Source organism: Balaenoptera musculus, chromosome 18, assembly GCF_009873245.2.
Source record: "Balaenoptera musculus isolate JJ_BM4_2016_0621 chromosome 18, mBalMus1.pri.v3, whole genome shotgun sequence".
NCBI classification, from domain to species: domain Eukaryota; kingdom Metazoa; phylum Chordata; class Mammalia; order Artiodactyla; family Balaenopteridae; genus Balaenoptera; species Balaenoptera musculus.
This window is the reverse complement of record NC_045802.1, coordinates 22,151,800-22,177,461: the sequence shown is the minus strand read 5'-3', so window position 1 is coordinate 22,177,461 and position 25,662 is coordinate 22,151,800. Positions and strand designations below refer to the sequence as shown.

The 25,662-nt window shown below is 39.0% G+C and overlaps 2 protein-coding genes across 3 annotated transcripts in view; one reads left to right on the top strand and one right to left on the bottom strand.

Annotated features, from left to right (window-relative positions):
- The window catches only part of NUFIP1 (nuclear FMR1 interacting protein 1), a 48,238-nt gene extending 37,717 nt beyond the window's left edge, over nt 1–10,521 (bottom strand). The window contains exons 1-5 of the mRNA XM_036831974.1: nt 10,074–10,521; nt 7,710–7,792; nt 6,454–6,552; nt 5,649–5,711; nt 4,920–4,996 (exon numbers count right to left, since the gene is read on the bottom strand). Coding sequence (XP_036687869.1) covers nt 4,920–4,996; nt 5,649–5,711; nt 6,454–6,552; nt 7,710–7,792; nt 10,074–10,485 — 734 coding nt within the window. The 5' untranslated portion in view covers nt 10,486–10,521. The remainder of the gene's footprint in view (nt 1–4,919; nt 4,997–5,648; nt 5,712–6,453; nt 6,553–7,709; nt 7,793–10,073) is intronic.
- An 89-nt stretch (nt 10,522–10,610) lies between these two features.
- The window catches only part of GPALPP1 (GPALPP motifs containing 1), a 29,392-nt gene continuing 14,340 nt past the window's right edge, over nt 10,611–25,662 (top strand). For both annotated transcript variants that reach the window (XM_036832065.1, XM_036832066.1), the window contains exons 1-4: nt 10,611–10,794; nt 17,954–18,086; nt 19,053–19,157; nt 21,755–21,860. In XM_036832065.1, the coding sequence (XP_036687960.1) occupies nt 10,707–10,794; nt 17,954–18,086; nt 19,053–19,157; nt 21,755–21,860 (432 nt within the window). In that variant the 5' untranslated portion in view covers nt 10,611–10,706. The remainder of the gene's footprint in view (nt 10,795–17,953; nt 18,087–19,052; nt 19,158–21,754; nt 21,861–25,662) is intronic.

Sequence of the window (25,662 nt, the reverse complement as noted above, 5' to 3'; positions counted from 1 at the left end):
GCTGTGGAACAGAATAAAGAAAAAAGAATGAAAAGAAATGAAGACAGCCTAAGAGACCTCTGGGAAAAAATTAAATGCAACAACATTCGAACTATAGGGGTCCCAGAAGGAGAAGAGAGAGAGAAAGGACCCGAGAAAATATTTGAAGAGATTATAGTCGAAAACTTCCCTAACATGGGAAAGGAAATAGCCACCCAAGTCCAGGAAGCGCAGAGAGTCCCATACAGGATAAACACAAGGAGAAACACACCGAGACACATAGTAATCAAATTATCAAAAATTAAAGACAAAGAAAAATTATTGAAAGCAGCAAGGGAAAAATGACAAATAACATACAAGGGAACTCCCATAAGGTTAACAGCTGACTTCTCAGCAGAAACTCTACAAGCCAGAAGGGAGTGGCATGATAAAAGTGACAAAAGGGAAGAACCTACAACCAAGATTACTCTACCTAGCAAGGATCTCATTCAGATTCGATGGAGAAATCAAAAGCTTTACAGACAAGCAAAAGCTAAGAGAATTCAGCACCACCAAACCAGCTTTACAACAAATGCTAAAGGAACTTCTCTAAGTGGGAAATACAAGAGAAGAAAAAGGACCTACAAAAACAAACCCAAAACAATTAAGAAAATGGTCATAGGAACATACATATCGATAACTACCTTAAGCGTGAATGGATTAAATGCTCCAACCAAAAGACACAGGATTGCTGAATGGATACAAAAACAAGACCCATATATATGCTGTCTACAAGAGACCCACTTCAGACCTAGGGACACATACAGACTGAAAGTGAGGGGATGGAAAAAGATATTCCATGCAAACGGAAATCAAAAGAAAGCTGGAGTAGCAATACTCATACCACATAAAATAGATTTTAAAATAAAGAATGTTACAACAGACAAGGAAGGACACTACATAATGATCAAGGGATCATTCCAAGAAGAAGATATAACAATTATAAATATATATGCACCCAACATAGGAGCACCTCAATACGTAAGGCAACTACTAACAGCTATAAAAGAGGAAATCAACAGTAACACAATAATAGTGGGGGACTTTAACACCTCACTTACACCAACGGACAGATCATCCAAAATGAAAATAAACAAGGAAAGAGAAGCTTTAAATGACACAATAGACCAGATAGATTTAATTGATATATATAGGACATTCCATCCAAAAACAGCAGATTACACTTTCTTCTCAAGTGTGCACGGAACATTCTCCAGGATAGATCACATCTTGGGTCACAAATCAAGCCTCAGTAAATTTAAGAAAATTGAAATCATATCAAGCATCTTTTCTGACCACAACGCTATGAGATTAGAAAGGAATTACAGGGAAAAAAACGTAAAAAAGACAAACACATGGAGGCTAAACAATACGTTACTAAATAACCAAGACATTACTGAAGAAATCAAAGAGGAAATCAAAAAATACCTAGAGACAAATGACAATGAAAACACGACGATCCAAAACCTATGGGATGCAGCAAAAGCAGTTCAAAGAGGGAAGTATACAGCTATACAAGCCTACCTCAAGAAACAAGAAACATCTCAAATAAACAATCTAACCTTACACTTAAAGGAACTAGAGAAAGAAGAACAAACAAAACCCAAAGTTAGCAGAAGGAAAGAAATCATAAAGATCAGAGCAGAAATAAATGAAATAGAAACAAAGAAAACAACAGCAAAGATCAATAAAACTAAAAGCTGGTTCTTTGAGAAGATAAACAAAATTGATAAACCATTAGCCAGACTCATCAAGAAAAAGAGAGAGAGGACTCAAATCAATAAAATTAGAAATGAAAAAGGAGAAGTTACAACAGACACTGCAGAAGTACAAAGCATCCTAAGAGACTACTACAAGCAACTCCATGCCAATAAAATGGACAACCTGGAAGAAATGGACAAATTCTTAGAAAGGTATTAACCTTCCAAGACTGAACCAGGAAGAAAGAGAAAATATGAACAGACCAATCACAAGTAATGAAATTGAAACTGTGATTAAAAATCTTCCAACAAACAAAAGTCCAGGACCAGATGGCTTCACAGGTGAATTCTATCAGACATTTAGACAAGAGATATCCCCCATCCTTCTCAAACTCTTCCAAAATAGAGCAGAGGAAGAAACACTCCTAAACTCATTCTATGAGGCCACCATCACCCTGATACCAAAACCAGACAAAGATACTACAAAAAAAGAAAATTACAGACCAATATCACTGATGAATATAGATGCAAAAATCCTCAACAAAATACTAGCAAACAGAACCCAACAACACATTAAAAGGATCATACACCATGATCAAGTGCGATTTATCCCAGGGATGCAAGGATTCTTCAATATATGCAAATCAATCCATGTGTTACACCATATTAACAAATTGAAGAAGAAAAACCATATGATCATCTCAATAGATTCAGAAAAAGCTTTTGACAAAATTCAACACCCATTTATGATAAAAACTCTCCAGAAAGAGGGCATAGAGGGAACCTACCTCAACATAATAAAGGCCATATATGACAAACCCACAGCAAACATCATTCTCAATGGTGAAAAACTGAAAGCATTTCCTCTAGGATCAGGAACAAGACAAGGATGTGCACTCTCACCACTATTATTCAACATAGTTTTGGAAGTCCTAGCCACGGCAATCAGAGAAGAAAAAGAAATAAAAGGAATACAAATTGGAAAAGAAGTAAAACTGTCACTGTTTGCAGATGACATGATACTATACATAGAGAATCGTAAAGATGCCACCAGAAAACTACTAGAGCTAATCAATGAATCTGGTAAAGCTGCAGGATACAAAATTAATGCAGAGAAATCTCTTGCATTCCTATACACTAATGATGAAAAATCTGAAAGAGAAATTAAGGAAACACTCCCATTTACCACTGCAACAAAAAGAATAAAATAGCTAGGAATAAACCTACGTAGGGAGACAAAAGACCTGTATGCAGAAAACTATAAGACACTGATGAAAGAAATTAAAGATGATACCAACAGATGGAGAGATATACCATGTTCTTGGATTGGAAGAATCAATATTGTGAAAATGACTATACTACCCAAAGCAATCTACAGATCCAATGCAAACCCTATCAAATTACCAATGGCATTTTTTACAGAACTAGAACAAAAAATCTTAAAATTTCTATGGAGACACAAGAAACCCCAAATAGCCAAAGCAGTGTTGAGGGAAAAAAATGGAGCTGGAGGAATCAGACTCCCTGACTTCAGACTATACTATAAAGCTACAGTAATCAAGACAATATGGTACTGGCACAAAAACAGAAACATAGAACAAGATAGAAAGCCCAGAGGTAAACCCACGCACCTATGGTCAACTAATCTATGACAAAGGAGGCAAGGATATACAATGGAGAAAAGACACTCTCTTCAATAAGTGGTGCTGGGAAAACTGGACAGCTACATGTAAAAGAATGAAATTAGAACACTCCCTAACACCATACACAAAAATAAACTCAAAATGGATTAAAGACCTAAATGTAAGGCCAGTCACTATAAAATTCTTAGAAGAAAACATAGGCAGAACACTCTATGACATAAATCACAGCAAGATTTTTTTGAGCCACCTCCTAGAGTCATGGAAATAAAAACACAAATAAACAAATGGGACCTAATGAAACTTAAAAGCTTTTGCACAGCAAAGGAAACCATAAACAAGACGAAAAGACAACCCTCAGTATGGGAGAAAATATCTGCAAACGAATCAATGGACAAAGGATTAATCTCCAAAATATATAAACAGCTCATGCAGCTCAATATTAAAAAAACAAACAACCCAATCCAAAAATGGGGAGAAGACCTAAATAGACATTTCTCCAAAGAAGACATACAGATGGCCAAGAAGCACATGAAAAGCTGCTCAACATCACTAACTATTAGAGAAATGCAAATCAAAACTACAATGAGGTATCACCTCACACCAGTTAGAATGGGCATCATCAGAAAATCTACAAACAACAAATGCTGGAGAGGGTGTGGAGAAAAGGGAACCCTCTTACACTGTTGGTGGGAATGTAAATTGATACACCCACTATGGAGAACAGTATGGAGGCTCCTTAAAAAACTAAGAATTACCACATGATCCAGCAATCCCACCACTGGGCATATACCTAGAGAAAACCATAATTCAAAAAGACACATGCACCCCAATGTTCACTGCAGCACTATTTACAATAGCCAGGTCATGGAAGCAACCTAAATGCCCATCGACAGACGAATGGATAAAGAAGATGTGGCCCATATATACAATGGAATATTACTCAAGCCATAAAAAGGAACGAAATTGGGTCATTTGTTGAGACGTGGATGGATCTAGAGACTGTCATACAGAGTGAAGTCAGTCAGAAAGAGCAAAACAAATACCGTATGTTAACGCATGTATGTGGAACCTAGAAAAGTGGTACAGATGAACCGGTTTGCAGGGCAGAAGTTGAGACACAGACGTAGAGAACAAACGTATAGACACTAGAGAAGTGTCTAGAAAAGTGGTACAGATGAACCGGTTTGCAGGGCAGAAGTTGAGACACAGATGTAGAGAACAAACGTATAGACACCATGGGGGAAAGCCACGGAGGGGTAGTGGTGGTGGTGTGATGAATTGGGCAATTGGGATTGACATGTATACACTGATGTGTATAAAATTGATGACTAATAAGAACTTGCTGTATAAAAAAATAAATAAACAAAAAATTTTAAAATAAATAAATAAATAAATAAATAAAAATAAAATTCAAAAATTTAAATAAATAAATAAATAAGAAAAGACCAAATTTCCTTTTCCAAATTGTTCTTAGGGCCAGAACGGTCATTATTTTCAAGTACTCAGCCTTGCCACAGTAAAAGAAAATTGTTTCACTAGTTTTTAACTCTTTACTCACTTTCTTCTTTCTTCCCTCCATCTTGCAATCTCCTCTGGAGTGTCTAACTTGATTTTCTTCATACCAGGAGCATGCGTCTAAGGGGGAAATGTCTGCTGAATATCATGAAGCGTATTGTATGCTTTTGACTAAATCTCAAATATTATGGGGGATAATGGAGACTGTGTACCCAGAAGTAAATTTACTAGCAGAGACAATTTTAAAACTAAGTAAGCAGGTTTTATCTATCCTTATTATGACTTTTCCTTTAAAGGAAAAAGAATTTTTCTCTTGTCTTTAGATTAGTACTACTGATAAGAAAAAAGTCATAATATCATTTTGGTTACAAAGTAAATGTCACCCAATACTTGATTGATATTAAATACCCAAATGAATTACCTACCAACCAAAGTTGAGAAAGTTAGCTAGAGAAATAATGAATACACAAAACAATTTGAAACAGCATGGTATAGTAAAACAGAATTTGCCATCATGAAATTCAAGTGCAGGGGTCAGTTCTGAGACCCTGGGCAAATCATTTCACCAATCTGTTAAATAGGGCCAAGATTTATTTACTTTACACAGTGGCTTACAAGGATAAAATTGAATAGTAGATGTAGAAATGCCTTACAAAGTACAGTGTTCTGTGAATGTTACTTATTAGTAGGCTATGTAAATAGAGAGCTATGAAGATAATAAATCAATGAAATAAAAAGACAAACAAACAAACAAAACAAAAAAAGAACTTACATTTCTCCAATGGAATTGGACAATCTTCTCATGTGCACTAAAAGAGCAATCTACCTCAGGGCACTGTAAGAATTTTTAAGAAAGGCTATTCAATGTTTTCCATAAAAAACTTACCTTACTACTATATATACAGACATATTCTGGTCATATTACATAGCATCCCATCTATGTGGTGTTATCACTGAATACCTAAAACAAAAATCACTCCAAAACAGAACTGCACTCTCAAAGTATATAGTACAGTAACGCATATCATTTACTTCTCCACTTGAGTGAATGCATGACATCAGCAATGTTGTAAAATGTTCTTAATTCCTAAAGTTAAGGGGCACGCCTACAAACTGAAAGAGAACCTTTCCAAACTAAGAACTTTCTTTTTAACTTTTTTACTTCTCAAATATCCTGGTTAAAAGTACTTAATAAGGTCTAAACCATCCGTAGAGGGTGCTGGGCCAAGGCAAATTACACTGTGTGGTTAAAGAGTCAAGGGCAGCCTTAAAGGAAAAAGAACTCACAAAGGCGCACGGCGCAACCGGAGGGGAGGCCCAGCCCCTCACAGAGCAGAGGAGGCGCATACATACAAACAGCCGCCAGACCTCCCTTCTCTTTTACTGCCATCTCACATTTCCTGAAGCAGTGGGCTTCCCACCCGCAAACTGCAAATCCCAGGGTCACTGTCCCAATTTGTCAAGTCATCAAACAACATTTCTATGAAAACTATAAACTTTTAAGGGAAGAAAGCTTAGAATTTCTACCAAACACACCATTTTGCTAAATAAATGTCAGGACAACTAAGAAAACCTACTTTCATATGTTCGGACATGTGTTTATCATACTTCTCTTGATTTTTAAAACCACGATCACAGGTATCACAAAAATAGTGAAAAACTGGTTCCTTTCTTTTCTGCAAACAAAAATGAAGAGGCATTAGGCTTTTGGTGAGAACTCTTTAATCATCAGTAAAAATATAGTACATATTTTGATTTTTCACACAACCCTTACAGGTGGCAAAAACTTCTGAATACATTTCTAATGAAGAGATGATTCTGTTTTTATTTTTAACAAATACGTTAGGAAAAGCCAGGCTTGTTAAAAAATTTTAAATCTGAGTAAAGCTAATATAAATTGTGAGTAGACTTCAAATTGGTAATCTAATTAAAACTTAATAGAGCATATGTCAAAATGACCTAAGAATAAATATTCAGAGTAAAAACAGTATTTCTTCTTTTAGGAAAAACAAGTTATGTGCGTGTGTGTGTGTATATTTTAACTACAGAATGAGAAAAAAAGAACTATTTAGGTAAATATTAGTTTTTTTAAATTCCCAATTTACTATTTTTATGTTTAAACATAAAACAAAAATGATTATTACAATGATAGGCTATATAGGGCCCCAATTGTTCAATGTTGAGATTATGTTAATAAACATACTTTCACAATATTTTGTTAATATTAGTTACATAGTTTTGATGCCAAAATGAAGGGCACTAATTTCAAGCTGTAGATTTACTCAATTTATTCTAAACTAATAAAATTATTTACACATCTTAAAAGTTGAAAGACCAGATTATAAGCTACATCAGAATAAAAGAAGCCTATTTTAAGACTCAGTTTCTGAACATAACGAGGGGTTGTTCCTCATTAAAAAAAACAAACACTTTTAATTTCATCCTTCTCCTCCCAATATTTTAGTAAAATAAATAAATTAAATATATAATATATATTATGTATAACTTACATATATTATACTTTTGTTTACTTCATTGAAGTTTAATAACATTTACATTTATCTGTAATCATAATTCTCCATTATATTTACTCCTGATACTGTACTGAAATGAATTAAATGTTTTCTTTTTCTACAATTTCTCCATTTATTTCTCAAAAAGATTTCGCTTGAAGTTTTTACTTACAGCCAAGACTCTTAAAGATCCTTTTATGCAAGGCTCTGCTGTGTCAATAATGAATGCAAAACACGGAGACAGTTATGATAGAAACACAAGATATGAAACAGTGACATAGGGACCAAACTGTCACATTCAAGAAAATCTTAAAAAATACCCTTTTTTTCTGTTTTCTCCTGGGAGAGATGTTGAAGTCATTGACCTTTGCATCATGTTTTCGTGGAAGATAAGAATGTTTAACTGAAAAACAAAAAGGGATCCAGAAATGTTTGCAACTATACAATTATTTAAAATTTTGCTACAGAATGTCATAAATACTTGAGTAAAAACAGTGGTAAACTACTTCTAGGCAGAATAGCAATTCAAACAAATTAACAAAGATTAAGACTAGTTTACCAAATAAACATTTTTCAAATTAATACATATTGGTAAGATTACATGTCCATAGATGCTTTGGATGTCTAAGTAAAGGAATGGACAAGCTAACCTGGTAAAATTCCTTGTAGTTATTTCAAACATTAGAAATGTAAACCAGGGACTTCCCTGGTGGTCTGGTAGTTGACTCTGTGCTCCCAATGCAGGGGGCCCGGGTTCAATCCCTGGTCAGGGAACTAGATCCCGTGTGCCCCAACTAAGAGCCCACATGCTGCAACTAAAGATCCCACACGCCGCAATGAAGATCCCATGTGCCGCAACTAAGGCCCAGCGCAGCCAAATAAATAAATAAATAAAAATATTTTTAAAAAGTAAAAAGAAATGTAAACCATAAAATCCCTAATGGAGCTCTTTCAGCATCAATTTTACACCAGGAAAACAGACCCTTGTGAAATACATTTCTTCTCAAATATTTTTCCTTTCTTATTGACATGACCCAACTCTGAAACCTTGATCTTTCACCCAGATCACTGTGACAGCCTTCCAGACTGGCTTCCACTTCCTAAGCCCTCTCTTCCAACAGACCCTGCACACTGACACCACAAAAATAATCCTCCAGTCATCACAACCCTGCTCAAGACCCTGGAAGCAAGTAGCTTCCTAGAGTCCTTCGATGAGATCCCACTTTATTTTTTCACCCTGCTCTTCCCTGTACCTTCCACATACTATGCTTTAGTCACACCAGAACACAGCAACCTTCAGAACTCACCTTGCACTGACACCTCTTTGCTTCCATCTAAAAAGTATCTCTTCCAGAATATTAAACATCTCCCAATACACTTCTTCCAAAAGTTTTCCCCAACTTTCTCCATACTCTGAAATCTCCTTCTATATGTCTCTATCACCAGTCACACTGCGTTGTGATTTATATTTATGAACCCATCTCACCTCGCTTGGGACTGTCTTAGGCACATTCATATCCCCAGCATTAGGCATACAGTAAACACTGATTTGGATTCAACTTAATGTAAATTGAATTGTTCTAAGCGAACAATTTCATGGCTTTAAATATGATCTCTATGTTAATGACACCCCGATTTACAGCTCTAGCCACAAACCTCCCCTGAAAGTACAAACTAATAGCTAACAGCCAGTGCAGTATCTCTACTTGACACAAATCATATTCCAAACTCAACTCCTGGTCTCCTTTCCAAATCTACTCCCTCCACATCCTTCCACTTGCTTGGCAAAAAACTTTAAGTTATTCTCGTCTCCTCTTTACATCCCATTCCACATCCAATTCCTCAACAAATCATGCTGGCCCTACCCTACCTTCAAGATATATCTAGAATCCAACTACTTCTCATCACCTCCTGAGCTCCACCTTGGTCCAAGTCCCCAGTATCTCTCACCAGGTTAACTGCAATACCTTCTTAACTCATCTCCCTTTCTGTCATTTCCAATTAGTAGCCATATTAACCCTTTGAAAACATAAATCAAAGCATGCCACTCCCCTGCACTAAACATATCATAACAGTAGAAGTCCCACGATCTACAAGGCCCTCTTCCTCTATCGCCTACAACTCCACCCCAGGCTCAGTCCTTTCTTGCCTCACTGGGTTCCATTCTGATCTATAGCTTCTGCCTCCAGGCCTCTGTACTTGAAGGTCCCTCTGCCTGTATCGCTATCCCCCAGATACATGCACTGCTCTGATCCCTCACCTCCCTGAAGTCTTTGCTCCAATGTCACCTTACTTACGACTGACAATGACATTTAAAACTGCACTGCCTGTCACTCTGCTCTCTCTCCATAGCACTCACTGCCTTCTAATACACACTGCTTTCTTTTGTTTATTGTCTGTCTTCCTACACCAGGAGATTTAAGCTCAAAATAAGGATATTTGTATGTTTTGTTCACTGTTATATCTCCCCTTCCTGGTTCATAGTTTGAATTCAATAAATAATTGTTAAACTGAATGAACAGGCAGGAAAAACATAACTGTGGAACGAACTGTGAGACATTAATGACCAGACTCCAAGAGTGCAAGGCAGTATCAGAAGGGGAGAGAGCAACAAGGGTGGAAAAGGAGAGGGAAGAAGGGAAAAGGAAAGGTAAGGGGTGGTACAGAGAGGAGTAACAACCTACCCGGAGTGTTGTGGGGCTGCCGATGCCAAGGAAAAACACCAGGAGACTGTGTCCAGTACCATGATGTTGAAGCCTGGAAATTCCAAGAAGGCTGGCCATTGAGTTGACGCTGAGAATCAAGGGGGGACTGGGCGTCGAAAGGGGGCTGTGCCCCGGGAAGAATCTGGGCGTCAAAGGGGGGAGGCGCCTCGGGGAGGCTCTGGGCCTCCGCGGGGGGCTGAGCCTCTGAGGAAGGTTCGGACCCTGCTGCGGGAAGCGACGAAGGCGGTGGTGGCGGCGCCGGCAGCATCGCCCAGAACATCCAGTTGTCCGGCAGCGAGGCACCGTCGCTCAGAGGCTCCAAAGTGGGGGTCACCTCGGGAGCTGAAAAACACCCCGTGCGAGTTACGAAACCACTTGCCGGCTCACCCATGCCATCCCCCTACTAGGGAAGCCAGCGTGCGAAAGTGGAGCAAGCCTTAGACGTCACTTCCGTTATCGTTAATGACACAGGTCAGCCAATCGCAGGCTGCTACGTCATTGGTCGGGGCCGGAAAAGCTTCCCTCATTTTTGGCGTATGGCGGGCTGCCTAGTGGGGAGGTTTGACTCGGTGTGGATACACTTGTGTGCGGGACCAGTGTCTGCCACCGCGTATGGCGAGGGATCTTATCGGGCCGGCACTGCCGCCGGGCTTCAAGGCCAGCGGGTCAGCGGAGGACGAGGAGCGGGACCCCAGCCCCGGTAAGCGGCGGCGTGTCCCCTGCCCGCCAGGCCCTCCCACCCCGTCTCTGGCCCGGCCCTGTTCTCGGAGTACTGGTCCCGAGGCCCGGGAGGGCGGAGGAGTGGCGAGTGGGCGCGGCCCCACCCGAGCTAACTTTCCTTCCCAAGCGTGGCCGTGGGGGCTGTAGAAACGAGCTTTGGCCTGGTAATCATTATCACCAAGAAGTATTCGCATTTAGTTCTCAATGGGCTGGACGCTGTGCTAAACGATCGATACACATTCAGTGATTTAATACTCCTGGCCACTGTATAAGGTAAAGATTATTATTTCGTGTTGCAAATGGGGACACTGAGGCCCAGGCTGTTGCACATACCACACAGTTAAGTGGTGGAGCCCGACTTAGAGCGAAGCCCGCACTCCGAACCTCTGTGCCTTCTTGCCTTCTAACGTGCAATGAATGCCCTTGGCTCTTGCAGAAGATGCTCTGCGCCCTAGCCCCCGACCTGCCTTCCTAGCCTCTCATCCTGTCCTGACACACGCGACTCAGAGCTCAAACCAATCCGAGTTTCTGCGCAGTTCTTCGATTCTCTAGGCTCCTTCGGCCGTCGCCCTGCTCTTTTTGACATACCTGACAAACTCCCACCTCATCCTTCAAGCCCTAACTTCAGTGTCACCTCAGTGAAGGCTTTCCAAACTCTCCCAAGCATTGTCACGCCCTCCTCTTTACCCACGGGTTTTTTGCCTACTTAATTACATCACATATTTAATACACTGTTTTCGAATAACTTGCTGACATATCTGTCTCCACCATTGCACTATAGTCTTCTAGCCTTAACACGTAGCAGGCACCTCGTATTTGCCAAATAAATGCTTCTCAGACTCCTCCGTGATGAGTATCCATCTCCTTTCATGTTTGTACTAATTTGTAGCCTGGGACTGACTGAAGTTGGCAAAGAGCAAAGCTGGAAGAATAACTCTTCCATTTCTGAATCTAATTTGCATTCTTTGACTACGCAGAGGCCAAGTTTCCACCTAGAGGTTTCTTTCCAAGTCTTGTTTCTGCTATAGCTGTTAAAAAGTTAGGCATTTATTTTAGCAAGGAAGGTTCCATTCAACTAAGGTTGAAGAAAAGTGGGCTTAACCAAACTTTTTATTTAGCACACAGGTCTGAAATGGACCAATTTAATTTTATTTGAATACTCTGGAAAATTGAGTGCTGGGAAATGTCCCCTGAGATCATGTTAAAAACACGGGGGTGCAGATGTTTTCTCAAGACCAGTCTGCATACTCCAGACGCTGCTTTGTGTAAGCTGAGTGGAGCCTGGGCTCTTTTGACTCTGACTTTATTCTCCTCATCTGCGGCAACCTTCACGCCACTCATCCCAGCCACATTTGCAGTCACACAATGGATCCTATTCCACCTCTGAAAACTTTTTTTTTTTTTTTTTTGGTCGTACTGTGCAGCTTATAGGATCTTAGTCCCCTGACCAGGGATTGAACCCGGGCTCTTGGCAGTGAGATCATGGAGTCCTAACCACTGGACTGCCAGGGAATTCCCCCATCTCTGAAAATTTAAATTCAGATCTTATTATCAGCCAGAACCCCTTATTCATCCATCATTCTTACTCAGTTACTCTCATTACAATTTTTTTATTTTTTATTTTTGTTTTTAGTCTCATTGAGCCATGTGATCTCTGCCTCAGTCCGTTTTGGCCTTAAATTTCCTTTAATTACTTCTGTCCCTGCTCAACTTAGCCTCCATGGTCCGTCCATTCGTGCCTTCTCTTGCCAGTGTTTTCAACTGCCTTATCCCATTCAGTATTCTGTTAAACCCATCTAACAAAAACTCAGCCCTGGATCAATCCAGTCGTTCACCCCTGGTGAGCCCACACCCAGGCTTCCAAGTGCTGCTAGAAGAAACCTCACCCCTCCACAGGCTAATGCTGCTAAAAACTATAGTCTCCTCCCTGACTGGGCCCGCAGTTCTACCCAGCCATCCTCAGACGTTTCCCCACGCAGGTCTCCTCCCCCATGATCAACCATGGCTTTTTAAAACCTTCTCTTTCTTCTTTACACTCTCTCCATCTACTTCGCAGAAAAAGTAGATGCCATCTTAAGAGAACTTCCTCACTTTTCTGGCACAGTACCTAAAAACTTTCCCGAACCTCTACCCAACTCTTTCATCTTCCCTTTGATTATAATGGAAGAGGGGAACTACCTCCTTCCAAGGCTAATCCTTCCATTTTTACTCGGAACCCCTTCCCTCTCTTGTCCTGGGGGCTCCTTGCCCTTAGCATTTAACCAGAACATTCAAATCGTTCCCATCTTCATGAAGACTACTCCACATCCCCCAGTAGCTACTCCTCTTTCTCTCTGACCAACTCTGTATCCTCCCCGTTTTCTCCTTAACCCGCTGCATTCTGGCTTCTGTTCTTGCCAATCCACGGAGACCACTCTCACCAATTTCACTGTGGAAATAAATGAAGACCACCCACCAATCATCTCGGCACCTTTTTGCTAAATTCAAGGCACCCTTTTCAGTCCTGACCTTGTTTGACCTCACAGCCACATTTCCCCCTGGTGATCCCTCCTCTCTTCTCTTGGTTCCAGCCACTCTGAACACATTTCTAGATGTGCCAGGCCCTTATGCTTTCAGTTCTTTGCAGGTGCTTTTCCCTCTGCCTGGACCACTCTTCCTCCAATCCACACTCCCTTTGCCCAGCTAACTCAATCTCATCTTTTAGCCTCAGCCCAACCATCACTTTTTTTAAAAATTTTATTTATTTATTTATTTTTGGCTGTGTTGGGTCCTCATTGCTGAGCCGGGGGGCTACTCTTCATTGCGGTGTGCGGGCTTCTCATTGCAGTGGCTTCTCTTGTTGCGGAGCACGGGCTCTAGGCGCACGGGTTTCAGTAGTTGTGGCACGCGGGTTTAGTATTTGCGGCACACGGGCTCTAGAGCGCAGGCTCACTAGTTGTGGCGCACGGGCTTAGTTGCTCCGCGGCATGTGGGATCTTCCTGGACCAGGGCTCGAACCCGTGTCCCCTGCATTGGCAGGCAAATTCTTAACCACTGCGCCACTGACGTCACTACCTACTCCCATCAAAAGACAGTTGGATGCTCCTTATTGACATTTCCATGACAATCCTGTCACAGGATCAGCAAGCTTTTCCTGAACCAGATAGTAAATATTTTAGACTTTGCCAGTCAACAGGCAAAATCAAGATTATTATAAAAATATGTATATAACGAGAGAAAACAAATTTCCACAAATCTTTATTGTTGAAATTCAAAATATAATATAACAGTATAATTTTTTTGTAGTTTAAGTCTACTAATGAGAAGAATGGAATTGCTTTGGAGGGAATAATGTTTTGTTTAATTGGGGTTCAGAGTCAGTGTTTCCTATTATAATCGATTGCTGATCTATAATGAGATTGAATGTGCTTTATACTGAGTACTTCTTTTTGTATGCATAATTCTGTGTGATAGATATCACAAGAGAAACATAATGAAATATATGACATAATCTCTATTTTCATGGAAGTTGTAATCTACTTGTAAAATTACTATTGTAGTAGAAGAGCTACTTTAATGACGCGCATCACTGCTTTAGTAGGAAAGAGATGGAATAGTTCATTACAAATGCCTAAAACAATTTTTTGAGACATTTTATATAGTTTTGAAGAATGATACCTATAAAAAAAAGTGAAGCTAGGGGGCTTCCCTGGTGGTGCAGTGGTTAAGGGTCCGCCTGCCAATGCAGGGGACACGGGTTCAAGCCCTGGTCCGGGAAGATCCCACATGCTGCGGAGCAACTAAGCCCACGCGCCACAACTACCGAGCCTGTGCTCTAGAGCCTGTGAGCCACAACTACTGAGGCCACGTGCCACAACTACTTAAGCCCACATGCCTAGAGCCCGTGCTCTGCAACAAGAGAAGCCACCGCCACGAGGAGTAGCCCCCGCTCGCCACAACTAGAGAAAAGCCCGCACGCAGCAACAAAGACCCAATGCAGCAAAAAAAAGAAAAAAGAAAAGAAAGGAGCTAAAAAGGAAAAAAAACATCTGTCTTTAATACTTAGGAGCAAGAGGAAGATGGAAAGAGCCAAGAGTGAAATGTAATCCCCTAGCCTCTTTCATGTTAAACAATAACCGCCTAGAATTTTGAAGAAAGGGGTATTTATGGAAGGTTGTGTGCTCCCTTGCTATATTCTAAAAGGTGCTTTCTCTAGGAGTTAGTAGTACATACAAAGATAAACCAGAAATCAGTAAAGGCATTATTCATTACGGTCAGAAGTCAGATATAATCTCCACTTATAGTTGGGGAACATTTACATACGAAGACATTAACTGTTCTTCAGTCTTAAACAGCAGTTGGAGATATGAATTTTATCTTTTAATTCTTATTGTTTTCCTCTTTTTGCTCATTGATTGTTCTCTTCTAGGCATGCCGTATTACCAGTTTAGCTTTTTTTTAAATATATAAATTTATTTATTTTTGTCTGCATCGGGTCTTCGTCGCTGGGCATGGGCTTTCTCTTGTGCGGCGAGCGGGGGCTGCTCTTCATTGCGGTGCGCGGGCCTCTCATTGCTGTGGCCTCTCTTCTTGAGGAGCACGGGCTCTAGGCACATGGGCTCCAGAGCACAGGCTCAGCAGTTGTGGCGCATGGGCTTAGTTGCTCCGCGGCATGTGGGATCTTCCCAGACCAGGGCTCGAACCCGTGTCGCCTGCATTGGCAGGCAGATTCTTAACCGCTGTGCCACCAGGGAAGCCCCAGTTTAGCATTTATTTTCTATAATTCCTTCCTTTATTTAATGATACATGGGAGAATGTAGAAAAAATGCATCCAATTTTTTAAGATAAAAGTTTGGATATTTTAATTCAATTTGTTGTGTATTGAGCACTTGTTCTATGGTAATACAACAAGGAACAAATAGGAAAAAAATTTCAGAAATAGACCAGTGGTTCCAACACTGAGCCTGCCTTCTCCCCTGGGTTTTATATTAATATACCCAAGTACCACTGATCATACCACTGAAATTTCTAATGGGCATGTTAAACTGAAGATGTGAAAGCAAGCTCTTAGCTCTTCCCCCAAACATGCTTCTCTCCTAGTCTTCTCCATATTAGAGAATAGCATTACCATCCTCCTGGCTAGCTAATCAGGCCAGAAACCTACGACATCCTCAGTTCCTTTTTGGCTCTCACTTCTCACATCCAAACCATTAGCAAATCCTGCTTCTTCAAAGCAGTTGCAAATCAAACCATTTCATATCAGCTTTCTAACTCATCTCCCCTACTCTTGATTCCCTATTGTCCACAAGCTGAGTTTTTTGTTTTTGTTTTTGTTTTAATAAAAAAGCTAACTCAGATTATATCTCTCCAGACTTAAAACCTTGCAGTGACTGCCTGTTATAACTAAAATCCAAACTCAATTACCACAGCCTATGCTCACATTTATGGAGTGCCTACTGTATGCAGATACAGTGTTATATGCTTTGCAGGTATAATGTGTATTCTTCACAACAGCCCTATGAGATTGGAACTACTGTTAACCTCACTTTACAGATTAAGAGAGTAACACAGGAAGGTTAAATAATATCCAGATCACACAGCTAGGAAGTGGCTGAGCTGGAATTCACAGCTGGAGTCTGGCCCGGAAGCATATAGTGTGGCCCCTTTGTACCATCCAACTTTGTCTTGTCACTTTGCTTACTTTGCTCTAGCCGCACAGGCCTTTTTGTCCCTCAAGCACATCAGGCTTGTCCTCTCCATAGGACTTTCGCACTAGTGATTCCTCCATCTAGAGTGTTCTTCCCTCAGATTGTTGCATGACCACTGTCATCATTTAAGTCTCCCTACAAGTGTCTCCTCAGGAGAACCTTCCCTGATCTCTGTCTTTAAAATTACCCTCCCACGTGTTCACAGTCACCTTTTTTTATTTGTTTCTTTTTTAAGTTGTTTCTCCAGAAGTACTTACTCAATAAATATTTGTTGAATGGATGGATGTTGACTTTGTTGAATGTTGTTTAATATAGTGGTTAAGAGGTTCATATCCTAGCTCCACTATTTAGTTGTGTAAAATTGGGCAAGTTACTGTCTCTCTGCCTCAGTTTCCTCATCTGTAAGATAGAAGTAATACTGCTTTCCTAATAAGGTTGTTGTCAGAATTAAATAGGGAAATGCATGTAAATCTCTTTTAAGTTTTTGTTGTTATTAATACTGAAGGAATAGCATACCTGGGAAGCTCTTTGGAAAATCATATTTCCAGGCCCTACTCCAGGCCAACTAAGTCAGAATCTCTGGGGCAAGGGCCCAGGAATCTCTTTTTTAAAAATATTTTGGCAAGTCTGATAAACACCCAGGCTTGGGAACTATGTCAGTAGAGTTTTAGCATCACTGCTGAGGATCGACATAGACAGTTGTGTCTGTGTGACATCGTACAATGACATCATGCAATAATTTATAATTTTGCTAAGCCATGAAGTGAGAGCAATTCACTCTGGTGAGTGGGCACAGAACACCCTTACCTCTTCCTTGGCATCTGCATCCCAATGTGACCTCATTCTCTTCTCTGAATCTTTAGTAGTAGGCAGGAGAATTTAGAGTGCCTCTACTTTTGTTTCTGCTTGGAAAATCATCTTGAACAGAAAGCTAACTGAGAAGTTTGGTAATTAACCAATAAAGATATTTTTAAGTGGTGATTCTTAGTCAGAAACCAGAATGGATAATTTTGATTTTTACTATGTTAGACTGTGGAATGGCAAATTTGTTGTTTGGTTAGCTCCGTGATGTAAATATTGTCTACCATATGCTGTCCGTAAGGAAAAAACAAAATCATGAAACCGTTTTGGCAGTTGCACCAACCAAAATTGCAACCAATGTAAAAATTGCAAGATATCAGGGAAATTATGTGCTATTGCTATATTTATAAGTTTGGGTATTAAAGCTTTTGTGAATCTCATAGTTAACACTGTGTAAGACATGATTTCTGCCTTCCTGGAGTTGGAAAGACAAACCCACTGTACACAACAGGAGCAAATGAGATTAAAATCCATAATAAATGATAGCCAGCCCGTGCTGAGAATTTCAGAAAAGAAAGTGTGAAATGTCAACTAGGGATTTCATTGAAACAGTTGTGGCTACTTATGACATACACAAGACATCTTCTTTAGTTGCAGGACCAGCTCTGCCCCCTAATTATAAAAGCAGTAGTTCAAAGTCATCAGACAGCGACGAGGACAGTAGTTCTTTGTCTGAAGAAGGAAATCAAGAATCTGAAGAAGATGACACTGGTCCAACTGCAAGGTGAGCCACTTATAACATTAAATGGTAAACCAAGCTTCAAATCTGGTGTACGCTGGCTAGAACAGAGAGCTAGTAAGGGGATATCCTAACCTGCATTTATACAGCACAGGAAGAAATTACTTCATTTGGCATTTCCTCATGAACTATACCTTTCAGAAAGAAATTTATTTTAGTAGTATATAGCTCTGGAGATATCTAGAATATCAATAGAAGTCTTATATAAAGGATTTTTCCTTAAGGTATTATTCAAGTGATTAAATATTCTAAATGAACCATACATCTTCTTTTTCAAATTATGTATGCAGGGAACTCCCTGGTCGTCCAGTGCTTAGGACTCCGTGCTTCCAATGCAGGGGGCACAGGTTCGATCCCTGGTTGGGCAACTAAGATCCCACAAGCCGCACAACCCAAAAAAAAGAACATGCTTTAAAAAAAAAAAATTATGTATGCAGTATGTGCTTTTTATTTAAGTAAATGAATGATTCCCTCTGACCTAGCTTTACTCACCACAGGTTGATGTAAATAAGAAGTCGAATCTTTGTTTATTATTGGATAGCAAGGTCTTTTTTAAAGCATTTTAATGAGTAAGAGACAGAAGTAGCAACTTAAAGCTTTTACTTAAGTGAATTTAAAAACCAGTGCCATAAACTTTTTGCTCAAAAATATCTAGCAAGTAGAGTATTTGAAACTTCATTGAATGGACTCTTAAACAACACAGAAAATATAGAAAATTGATATATTACTGCTGTAAAGAAGTAACCAGTCTCTATTTTTAGACCATAAATGAATTTCAAGAAAAGATTAGTATAAGATCTGTGGTAGATTTTTTTTTCTTATTTGGCAAGATTAATGTATTGTTTCAGTGTTTGTACAACTAGTTGAAGTTAATGTTCTTTTAAAAATGGAAATTTCTCTATGAAGAAAATTTTGACATACATGCATAAAATTACACTACCGTGTTTTCAGAAAACAGAGGAGAAATCAGGACGACGATGATGATGATGATGATGAAGGGTTTTTTGGACCAGCCCTTCCTCCTGGATTTAAAAAGCAGGATGATTCTCCTCCAAGGTGGTAATGTGTACTACTTCCGGCCAGTCTTTTCTAGTGTCCGTTAATTCATTAAAGAGTTGTCTGAAATTGTTTTTTAACTTATGTGTTTATATAACATTTGGAATAAATTTGAAGTAAAAGTAACTGTAATTTTAAAATTCATATAAGGAAAATAATTATTTACATGTTTATGACACTTTTATAATTCATAAAAAACTTCCACATCTCTTATTTGATACTCACAAGAGTGTTCTGTGGCAGGCTGGGTGAAACATGACCCTTCTTCCCCATTTCTTTTTAAACAAGTAAGGTTGCACACATAGTCAGTGGTACACCTGGGGCTGGAATCCCGGTGTCTGACTTCTAATTCAGACGTCTTCTTAATTATTTATTGAAAGAACAGACAAATCCCTATGTGCCAAGTTACACAGTTAACTTCACCGAACCTCAGATTTGTCATCTGTGGAATAAGATAGCAACACGTACCTTACAGAATTGTCGTGGTGATTGAGATTTCATATTTATATGCATATATATACATGTGTGATTCTTATATAGTGCCTGGCACAGAATAAACATATAGTAAATACTGATTCCTGTCTTCTCGGAATTATAAAATATTTAACTGCTGAATATGAAATTGCACACCATATTGTTTATAATTCATAACACTGTATCCCAATATGCAAGAACAAGTAGAAAAGGCTGTTGTACATTTTATATTCAGAGGTTATAATCACACTTGTCAGCTTCTAATTTTCATGTAACTTTTGGGGAGTAACTGCCTCTGATTTCAACTCAAAAAACACTTTTTGTTGCGAATGTAGTCAGTTTCTGTAATGGCACCAGCAAGTAAAGGGATGCTTATTATTGAAGAAAAAAAAAGAAGAAATAAGAGGAATAGGCAGTCCACTGCCTATTTTTGTATGGCCCTGAGCTAAGAATGATCTTTAGGGGGTCATTAAAATACAAAGACGAATATGCAACAAAGACCAAATGTGGCCCTCAGAGCCTAAAATTTCCTGTCTGGGTTTTTATGGGAAATTTGCTGACTGCTGGGATATAACATTCCTTTCAAGAAAATAGATTATTAGATACATAGCGATTTCTTTCTATTTTGACAATAGTAAAATATATGTTTGAAATAAACAGGTGGAAGCATATATTGGAGGCAAAACCTCATACACATCCACAGCATGTGCCGTGGTTATGTTCCTTTACTATATTTTAAGATTTTATGTGTTAGTGGTTTTATCCTCACAAATTCCCTGAGGCCAGAGAATTGAGCTGTAATTGCATTTGTAGATCTGCTAAAAACTGTACTCAGAAAAAAACCCATACAGCACTTCCTTATACTTTATAAATGATAACTAACTTGATCTTTCTAACAATGCCACACTTCCGCATTTTTCATTTGCAAAATTGTTTTGGTTCATAGCAGTTTTATGAACCAAGACAAGAGGTTATTAAATGGCCAGGATCAGACCCCAGACCTTCTGACTCTAGTACTGTTTTTGTCCTACCGGGAAACCTGTCTGTAAGACTCTAATTGAACATAGTGCAATCTGGAAATTTCAACTTTGGGCATCAGTGCCATCTTGGTTGGTAACACTTGCACAGGGACATCTCTGGAAAAAACCAAAGAATGGAGAAACTTAACAGTATGAAAGAGAGTAGAAAGTATCGTTCCTCTTTTGTTTTTTCCATACATAAAGTAGGACTTTTTCTTTTTAAGGCCCAGAATTTAGGCAGTTTTCTCTTTTGAATGGATGTCTGTTCCCTCAGAATGTGGCAGTAGGGCAGCTAGAAAGAAAATGAACTTTGGCATCAGATAGACCAGGGTTCAAACTCCAGCTCTGCCACCTACTGGTTCATGTTGTGCTTGGGTGTTACTTTGCTCAGATAGAAAATGGAGTGACTTATACCAACCAGGGTTTTTTGAAGGAAACTGAAAAGTACACTGGTTGAAATGTAGTTAGCGTACTACCTTTTCCTTTCTATATAGGTCTTAAATGAACTATTTTCCTTCTTATATGCTTCCACATCATTATTGGATTGTTAGTTAGGATGGTGTTTAGGTTTTTATACTGCCTTGGCACACATAACCATAAATTACTAACATCTGTTGTATGCATTTGCTATATATGTCCTTAGAACTCAATTCATACTTAAGTAGTTCTGACTATAAATATAATGCCACTAAGGTATTTTTCAGTGGACGGTGAATATCAAAACTGAAAGCCAAGGCACAAAATAAAAAAGATCTTCACAGGCTTTAGTCCATAATAAGGACTTTTTTTTAAGTTATTATTTTTATTTAACATAGTTCTTTTAGGAAGTGGGTATACACCATTGCCACAAAGATTGAGAATTACTGGTTTAGCATCTAATCATTGGCTAACAAATAGAAAGTTAAAATACAAAAAATTAGATTTTTATTTTTATGATACTCAGTGAAAAAATACTAGGTTATAGAGTAAAAATAATATGTTGAATAAGATTCTCATTTTTAACATTTGTTATTATCTGGCTTTTTATTATTTGTGTGAGCTTTTATTCTGAAAGCTGACTTTTTAAAGTCAGGGAGAATGATAAAGGTACATTTTATTTTTCAGGCCTATAATAGGTCCTGCATTACCACCTGGTTTTCTTAAATCTGCACAGAAAAGTGACAAAGGCAGAGATGATCCAAGACAAGTATCATCGTATTTCAACTCTGAGGTTTGGAACTTTTTCTATTAAAGAATAAGATGTAAGAAACTCAAGACTTTACGTAGGAATAACTACAATCATTTGACTCAATCAGATTCAAACTAATTTAGGATTGTAGCTAGGTAGATGAAATCAAAAGCTGTCACAGACCTGAGATTCTGTTAGAAAAATAACAAGGCAAATTACATGTGACAGGGTGTTACCTATTCATGCTTCTCATCATTGAAGGGAAGCTTTAAAGTACTAGAAACTAGAACATGATGAAAAGTTTAAAGAATCACTGTGATTTGATCCAGAAGAGAACAAGCTAAGAAAAATTTTAATAGTGAAATAATTATTATAAAATACTGAAATTAACTTTCTCCTACCCAGCTCTCATACCATTGTATAACAAGGGCACTAGTGGATACATGATGTTTTGAAAAGAAAGAACAAGTAATTTTGGAGTCAAGGAGGAAGCCTATATTCTTACAGAGGGCCAGTCCTTAACAATAGCTGAGATTTGCAGAATACTTTATAATTTGTAATGCATTTTCCCCATATATGCATTTTCAGCTTCTCCAAAGCCTTATGAAATAATCATGATCTGTATCTTAGAGATGCTAAAAGCCAGAGAAATTGGGTAACTTAACTCCAAATCACACAATTTCTACTTATCAAAAGTCAAAGCTCAAACCCAGTTCTTAGGATTTTATATCACCTGTTCAGTCTGCTAATCTGCAGTGCCTTCCTGTATATGAATTCGTATACTCCTGTGCATCTCCACTGAGAATTCAGCAATTCCACTGAGCTTGTTACTAAAGGAAATATATAATGCATAATGCAGTGGTTAAGCTCATGAACTCCAGAGTCATTTACTCATTCTTTCAGCAAATGTTTATAAAACACCTACAGTGTGTCAGGCCCTTAGTCAGAGAAATCAGTCTGACAACAAATTCTGTTGTTCCCACCTTCAAAAACATCCAGAATCCAGCCACTTCTGCTGCTACCCTGATCCCAGTCAACATCATATTTCACCTGTTTCATTGGTCTTCATGACTTAGCCTTTGTTCCTCCGCTACCTCTTCTCAACACAGCAGCTAGAGTGGCCCAGATAAAACAAAGTCAGATCATGTCATTCACGCTCAAAACCATCAATTTGCTCCTCCTCTGTCTGCATAAAAGCCAAAGTCCTTACAGGGCCCTCTGTAATCTGGCCTCCATTAGCTCCCTGATTTTCTCTCTAATTTTGATCTGACCACACTGGGCTCCTTGCTCCTTAAATATGCCAGACAGGCTCCTACTCCTGAGCCTTGATACTTGCTATCCAAGTCTCTCCAAAATGGTTTTCCCCTAGATACTTATGTTGGCTTGCTTACCACCAGCTAGAGTGCTTTTAGCTGCTAATAACAAAAAATCCAACTCACAATGAAATGTAGTCTTAACCTTGTTAGTTAACAAATTGGTTGTTTATATAATTTCCTGGATGGTCTGTAATCTGTATTCCCCAAATAAGAAAAATGTGTTTCATACCTAAGAAGAGGTCTAGAGGAAGGGTCATTCCAGGCTTGGCAAATTCAACAGACTAATGAGACCATCCAGGACCCAGTTTTTTATGTCTTCTCTATCATTTACAGTATGTTAATTCCTCTTAGGCTGACCAAGTGCTGAGATTAACATGCAGATGGCAGTGTCCAGACATAGGGTCCCTATCCTGTGCCCCCTTTTTAGAGAGAGGAAAACCTTTCCAGGTTTCCTGTAGACCTCTCCTCACATTTCTTTGGCCAAAATTGAATCATATGCCATGCTCAAGCCAGTCAGTTGGCCAAGAGGAATGAAACCAAAGTGATTGGCTTAGAATTATCAGCATTTTTGCCCAGGAATTAGAGAAGGTCCCAGTTTCCTGAGAAGCACGTGGTTCCAAAGAAAATGAACAAAACACAGGGTTCTCTTAGCAATAGAGTAGTTATTGGTTGGAGCTGTTACAATCCCTATCTGAAAGACAAACCACGGCCTAGAAAGATTAAATAATATGCTTGACAATCTTGAGAAAGAAAAACGGAGCTGGAGGAATCAGGCTCCCAGACTTCAGACTATACTACAAAGCTACAGTAATCAAGACAATATGGTACTGGCACAAAAACAGAACTATAGATGAATGGAACAGGAGAGAAAGCCCAGAGATAAACCCATGCACATATGGTCACCTTATTTCTGATAAAGGAGGCAAGGATATACAGTGGAGAAAAGACACCCTCTTCAGTAAGTGCTGTTGGGAAAACTGGACAGCTACATGTAAAAGAATGAAATTAGAACACTCCCTAACACCATACACAAAAACGAACTCAAAATGGGTTAAAGACCTAAATGTAAGGCCAGACAGTATAAAACTCTTAGAGGAAAATATACGCAGAACACTCTATGATATAAATCACAGCAAGATCCTTTTTGACCCACCTCTTAGAAAAATGGAAATGAAGACAAAAATAAACAAATGGGACCTAATGAAACTTAAAAGCTTTTGCACAGCAAAGGAAACCATAAACAAGATGAAAAGACAACCCTCAGAATGGGAGAAAATATTTGCAAATGAAGCAACTGACAAAGGTTAATCTCCAAAATTTACAAGCAGCTCATGCAGCTCAGTATCAAAAAAACAACCCAATCCACAAATGGGCAGAAGACCTAAATAGACATTTCTCCAAAGAAGATATACAGATTGGCAACAAACACATGAAAGAATGTTCAACATCACTAATCATTAGAGAAATGCAAATCAAAACTACAATGAGGGATCACCTCACACCAGTCAGAATGACCATCATCAAAAAGTCTACAAACAGTAAATGCTGGAGAGGGTGTGGAGAAAAGGGAACCTTCTTGCACTGCTGGTGGGAATGTAAATTGATACAGCCACTATGGAGAATAGTATGGAGGTTCCTTAAAAAACTAAAAATAGAACTACCATATGACCCAGCAATCCCACTACTGGGCATATACCCTGAGAAAACCATAATTCAGAAAGAGTCATGTACCACAGTGTTCATTGCAGCTCTATTTACAATAGCCAGGACATGGAAGCAACCTAAGTGTCCATCGACAGATGAATGGATAAAGAAGATGTGGCACATATATACAATGGAATATTACTCAGCCATAAAAAGAAACGAAATTGAGTTATTTGTAGTGAGGTGGATGGACCTAGAGTCTGTCATACAGAGTGAAGTAAGTCAGAAAGAGAAAAACAAATACCATATGCTAACACATATATATGGAATCTTAAAAAAAAAAAAAAGGTTCTGAAGAACCTAGGGGCAGGACAGGAATAAAGACACAGATGTAGAGAATGGACTTGAGGACACGGGGAGGGGGAAGGGTAAGCTGGGACAAAGTGAGAGAGTGGCATGGACATACATACACTACCAAATGTAAAACAGATAGCTAGTGGGAAGCAGCCGCATAGCACAGGGAGATCAGCTCGGTGCTTTGTGTCCACCTAGAGGGTTGGGATAGGGAGGGTGGGAGGGAGACGCAAGAGGGAGGAGATATGGGGATATATGTATACATACAGCTGGTTCACTTTGTTATACAGCAGCAAGTAACACAACATTGTAAAGCAATTATACTCCAATAAAGATGTTAAAAAAAAAATAATATTACGCTTGAGGTCACAGGGCTGATACAGTGGCAAATTGAGGCCTTGAAACTAGGTCTAACTCTGCAGTCCAAACTATAAACCAGTAGGGTACGTGATTTCTATTATATTTCTGGATAAAATATTATAACTCACCTTTTTAAAAAAATTTAAATAACTCATCCAGGACACCAAAAT